General features: G+C 50.6%; 1 protein-coding gene across 1 annotated transcript in view; it reads left to right on the top strand.

The window, feature by feature from the left end:
* Ninl (ninein like) overlaps positions 1-6,134 on the top strand; it is a 60,500-nt gene that overhangs the window by 32,289 nt on the left and 22,077 nt on the right. Inside the window, exons 8-10 of the mRNA XM_013355171.2 lie at positions 2,504-2,668; positions 3,457-3,593; positions 4,264-4,404. Of these exons, the coding sequence (XP_013210625.1) occupies positions 2,504-2,668; positions 3,457-3,593; positions 4,264-4,404 (443 nt within the window). The remainder of the gene's footprint in view (positions 1-2,503; positions 2,669-3,456; positions 3,594-4,263; positions 4,405-6,134) is intronic.

A 6,134-nucleotide genomic window follows, 5' to 3' on the forward strand; every position in this document is an offset into this window, starting at 1 on the left:
CACTGTACAACACAGGCATTCCTCACAAACTACCTGCATACCACTGTACAACACAGGCATTCAGCTGCATGCATCCATACCTGCTGTACTGTGCTCACTGTGTACACATCATCTGTCCATGCACAGTTTATTGAGTACACACATACCCACCATACATGCATTCCATTTTATGTATAGCTCTGCCATGTACTCACAATGTAAATGCTCACCAGTTGTACACATATATGTTCACTATACATCATCGACTATATACACACATTTTCTGTATGTGTATGCCTGCTCTGGACATGTGCATATCCATAGTAAATTTGAACTTTCTGAAGACACATGTGAATCCACTGTATGTGTGTATGTGCTGTAGACCTGTGTGCATCTACTGTATGTAGATGTGTTTGGGCTCTGTACATGTCTCACCCAGCATAGAGACATTCAGTGCACCATACCTACACATGCACTGTGTGTGTTGAACCTGCTGGGGGAACATTGACATCTATGGTACATGCATACCCATTGTACATGAGTCTTGTCTCTGCACCACCTGTTGACCTCTGCACATTCAGTATATATCTGTATCTACTGGTAACTCCATACCTTCTGTATGCACACATCTGCTGAAGGCATGCACAGGTTCTGTATGTGCATCCAGTGTAGACATGTGCACATCCATTGTTCTTTGTGAACCATGTACAAACACATCTTATTACATACACTTCTACTGTAAGCACACATGCAGGCTCTGTACATACATAGCCACTATAAACAGTTTCTCATTCACTGCATATGCACCCACTGTATACACAGATCTTCTGTTTATCAAGTGTAGATATGTGCCTGCTGTAGACACATCCATAAGCACAGCATATATTTATCTACTGTATAAACCTACTGTGCATTTGCATGCATGGCATATATCCACCCTACTCATAATATATACATGAATATATGTAAACATTAACATAAGCCTATATTCATTGTACGTAGTGCATATGTACACACACACTGCTCTAGCATATTATGGCACATGCTGCCAAGGTGGAGAGAGAGCAGATTCTGACTTTAGTTTGTAGAACACTAAATTCCTGCCCTGCTTATGTCTCTTGATTTAGAATGTCTGCCTCCTACTTTGGGCAGCATTCAGGACTACAGGGGTTTCAGCAGAGTGACCTGCTTGACTTCAGGGTTGAGCATACCATGTCCTGTGTGGACTCTGGTGGCTTTATGTGGATGTGTTGGCTCCAGAGAGATCCACATCAGTCCTGTCTCCTCCTGGAACACAGAGCAGTTCCTCAGTGCATTTGGGTATCAGGGCTTATGCACAGGTGGTCATCACTAGGCATGGTAGAGATGTTGTTTCCTTTTGCAAATGGGGCAATATGTTTTGTAGGGTTGTAAGACAGCCACACAGGTCAGGAAGAACTCTCCCTGGGTGTGCAGGAGAGGCAGGGCCAGGTGAAAGAGCAGATGTATGGGGCGAAAGGGAGACAAGCTGCAGGTGGCGAGAAAACTGCCAGCAAGCTGTGCCCGGGTGCTGCACATTGATGCAACATCTTCAGGCTGGTCTGGGGGAGTTGTCAAAGCCAGGTCCAAGAAAGGAGCAAACCAGGATGGGGCGAAGACGGGATGGTAAGTGTTGGAGAACGTATTTCAGCACAAGAATGTTGAAAAGAAAAAGGAGATGTAGGCACTGGAGGTGACAAGGAGAGTTCACAGCAGCCCATCGAAATCATGCAGGGTATGGGGTGTGGTCCTGTGTCCGGCGGGTGCCCGGAGTTCCCGACCACAGGCCTAGAATAAAGGAAGCACCTACCTGCCTCCGTCCCAAGGTCTCTTACAGCTGAGAGTGGTGGGGAAGAGCCCCAGGTGGAACAGGAGAGGGTGGGAAGTCATTCTTGCCCTTGGGTTCAGGTAGTAGAGAAGCCTTGCTGGCAGCTTTCCCTCTGGGAGACAACTTTACTGTCCCATAAACCTCTGTAGTACTGCCTAGCGCTGGCCTGTGGGTCTGAGTTCTGGGAAATGTGGGGTTCTGCTTGAGCTGTTCTGCCTTCTTTTTGGGCCTGTCTGTAATTTCCTTTCTCAGTCTGGGTTTTCCTGGCATGTACTTTCTTAACATAGGAAGAAATGGCCAGATCCCTTTGCTGGCCTTCTGTACATGATGTGTTGGCCAGAGCTGACTCAGGCCTAACAGGTATGAGGTGCTAATGATAGATAAAAGCAGGTACCCAGGGATCCTTGCAAGGCCAGGGGCCGGGGCCTAAGGACTGGGTGCAGTCCCTCTTCTATCCCCTGTAGACCGTGTGATCCCAGGTAGATCCCGGGCTATGCGATGCTTCTTCCCAAGGGAAGGGGGGTCGGTCATTGTGGGTATGCGTTCTCTTGTTTTAAGCCTGGCTGAGAAGACAAGATACTGAACACAGGCTGGCAAGGTGAGATGTGTGTTATAGGGCACAGACACTACAGCCTCAAGACATCCGAGTACTCAGAGCATCTTCCTTCTGATGTGCAGGAGGAGAACGGCTGCCATACAACCACGACCTCGTCCCTCGTGTCTGTGTGCGCAGGCCTGCGCCTCTTCTCCAGTGTTGACGATGGCAGTGGCTTTGCCTTTCCCGAACAAGTCATCTCCGTATGGGCCCAGGAGGGCATTCAGAATGGCAGGGAGATCTTACAGGTTTGCGATGCACTGCTTGTGGTGTCCAGAACCCTGGAGCTGAGCAAGGGACACGAGAGGCCACTTGTTCACAGAGAATAAATGCAGGAGAGCATGTGCTGGGTACTGATGAACCCCTGCCCCGTGCAGGGGAACCCTAAAGGGAACATTTTCCATCAGGTTTTGCAATGAAAATAAATGTAGGACAATTTAATTCAGAAAGTAAAAGTACAGAGAAAACAGTCTGGAACTTGGTTTCAAAGGGGAAGGGCCCCGTTCTTAGTTCACGTGATGTGCTGAGGTGAGATGCTCCTTACTGCATCTTATATTTGTTTAGGCAGAAGGAAGAATTCTGTCCATCTTGGGGTTGTACCCACCTATGAAATGGTGTCTTAGGGCCGGGCGGTGGTGGCGCACGCCTTTAATCCCAGCACTTGGGAGGCAGAGGCAGGCGGATCTCTGTGAGTTCGAGACCAGCCTGGTCTACAAGAGCTAGTTCCAGGACAGGCTCTAAAACCCACAGAGAAACCCTGTCTCGAAAAACAAAAACAAAAAAAAAAAAAGAAAAAAAAGAAATGGTGTCTTAGGGACCACAGCATGATGGGGAAGCCCATTGTTGACAGCCCAGTTGAGTTACTGGGGTTGAGAAGGAGACCCCCAAGAACCAGAGAAACTTGTAAAGAGGGAAGAGGCAGGTGCTGGCTGTAGTTGCCACTGTGGGTATGGGCCCCTGAGCTGCCACAGACTAATAAAGTACATTTGGAGAAGCTCCTCACTGGCCCCTGCCTTCTGGGGCTTGCTGATTCCAGAGCCTGGACTTCAGTGTGGATGAGAAGGTGAACCTCTTGGAGCTGACCTGGGCCCTTGATAATGAACTCCTGACAGTTGATGGTGTCATCCAGCAGGCAGCCCTGGCCTGCTACCGCCAAGAACTGAGCTACCAGCAGTAAGAGCCCACCAGGGAATGGGGATTAGGGTCCCGCTGGCTGGGTCCACCTCCTGGGAACTTAGGTCACACCTTCCCTGCCTCATCTGAGTTTCCTCTGGTGGCTCCCAGGCTGCCTGTTCCCTGCTCTCCTGCCCTAGTGACCAGAGCTCAGATGTACAGAGCAGAGGAGGCCTGAGGGCCCAGAGCTGTTCACTGCTGCTACTGCTTGGATTATGTGTCCCCGAAATTAAAGATCAGAGCATCCTCAAACATGGGATACAGTTAGAAATCCATCTATCCGGGACCTCAGTCAGCCACTTTTTTGATGTTTGAAGATTTGAGCTTGACACTCATTCTGCTGATTCTGGGGCTCACTGTTGTAGAGGCAGAAACCCTGTGGGATAAGAGGGGGCTGCTTCCGAGAGCACCCAAGGGATTCCTGGCCAAGGCTAGCGACGGGGAAAAGGAAGTCCATTAGAATGCTAACATTCCATGGGCTGGGATCTGGTTTAGCTTACCATTGAGGAAGTCATTTGCCTGTCTTAACACGTGCACTGGTAAAACGGCCACAACAATAGTAGAGTGCCCAGCGGAGGTGGTTGGGGGGCAGTGAGGTCACACCTGGCTGTGAGGCTCAGGGAAGTCTGTCAGGCTGACAGCAGTGTCCCATCTGTCCTTCCCATGGCAGAGGGCAAGTGGAGCAGCTGATGCGTGAGCGGGACAAGGCGAGGCAGGACCTGGAGAAAGCTGAGAAGAGGAACCTGGACTTCGTGAGAGAGATGGACGACTGCCACTCCGCCCTGGAACAGCTCACGGAAAAGAAAATCAAGTAGGTGTGGACCCACAGCTACAGTTCCCGGGCTGCTGCTGCATCAGTGAACAGCCCCACTTTGGGGGGCACCACACAGCTACAGTTCCCGGGCTGCCGCAGCAGTGAGCAACCCCACTTTGGGGAGCACCACACAGCTATAGTTCCCGGGCTGCTGCAGCAGTGAGCAACCCCACTTTGGGGGGCACCAGCCAAGGGCCAAGGATGCCGTTTGACTGGAGCCAGTGGAAGTTGGGACAACTTTGGGGAACACCTTTTCTAAAAGGGAGGGTTGCATCTGACAAGCAGTGTCCTGCTTTCTGTGATGTGGGTACAGTGACCCCTGGTGTCCTCCATGTGCCTGTAGCCATGGGGAAAACCCTAGCTCTGTGCATGGATTTATCAGGCTCCTGCCTTAACTCGAGTTGCCTGTATTCCAAGATGGTGAGTCATTTGGAAGAACAGCACCTGCACTGATCCATAGGGGTCAGTGAGAGAGGCGGCCGGGTGGGCCGAAAAGAAAAACACAAAGTTACCTCCTGGGTTTATTAACCAGATATTGGAGAAAACCCTGGCATGAAGACTTGTGGGGCTACAGTATGGAAGAGCATCCCCAACTCCACTGTGGGAGTCTTAGGCTTCCTGGCCAGCTTCAGCTACATGCTCGAATGCCTGATGCTCTTAATCACCCAGCTCTGTGTCAGTATGTGGGCCAGAGAGTGCTGGTTGCTTTTCCCTCTTCTCCATCTTTGGTTGGCACTCTGCTAGAGAGACCTGCCCAAGGCCAGAGTCCCAATCCTGCTGTGCCTAAATCCCTCCCTCAGCTCTTCCCATGAGCTGGGTGGGGCCAGTCCAGTATCTGTGTTCTTAACCATGAGTGCACTGCTTGTATCAGTGTGGCCTGCACTGCATGAGGGGAGGAAAAGGGAAGGTGCTTGGTGCGGAATGGGCGTCCACCTGCTGAGGAGTCTGTGTGTCCTGCCGTGTGTACTGCGGCATCTGAAGACCATGCTTCTTTATAGCAGTCCTGACAGCTGGGAATGTGGAGTCGTGTCTCCTGAGCGTTACTCAAGAAGAAGCCTCCCACAAGGCTTGATGGGAGCTCAGGGGATTTCAGGGGGATTTTCGTCCTCCTTTATTTACCTTGTATGCAGCTTTGGCACCTGAGTCCACCTGGCCAGGGGCCTATTAGGCCAGCATGGCCTCAGGGACAAGAGATGAACAACATAGGGTCAGATTGGAGCCGCAGCAGCCTAGACAACACTGAGTGTAGCTGAGGACAGCGGGTTTCGGGTGCCACAGGCTCTTCAGGATGATTTCCATGCTACTGCACCAGCCCCTCCCTCCTACCAGTTTGATCGTATTCTGCTAAATGCGAGATTTAAACCACAAGCCCATTACTTCCTTCACCCGAGGTGTCCTGGCACTTTTGTAGGGCAGCCCAAAGCCAGAGGTTAAGGAAGGAGGTGAGGTTTCAGGCTGTTGTGATGCTGTCTGTGTCAGTGCTGCCTCACCTATCCCCCAACACCCATCTCAATCCCATTTCAGGCAGGCAGGGAAATGGAGAGTCAGACAAGCTCATAACTTGCCCACAATTACTCACGGGTGTATGCAATTGAAGCCCAAGTATTCCCTGTCCAGGTCTTACACCGTTCCCCTCTCCCTTCTTCCTGGGTCTCATGCATGCTAAGCCAGTGTTGTACTACAGAACTATTTACGTACATATTTTTATTTGTATAATTTATATTTTG

This window comes from Microtus ochrogaster, unplaced genomic scaffold (assembly GCF_000317375.1).
Source record: "Microtus ochrogaster isolate Prairie Vole_2 unplaced genomic scaffold, MicOch1.0 UNK100, whole genome shotgun sequence".
Classification (NCBI taxonomy): Eukaryota; Metazoa; Chordata; class Mammalia; order Rodentia; family Cricetidae; genus Microtus; species Microtus ochrogaster.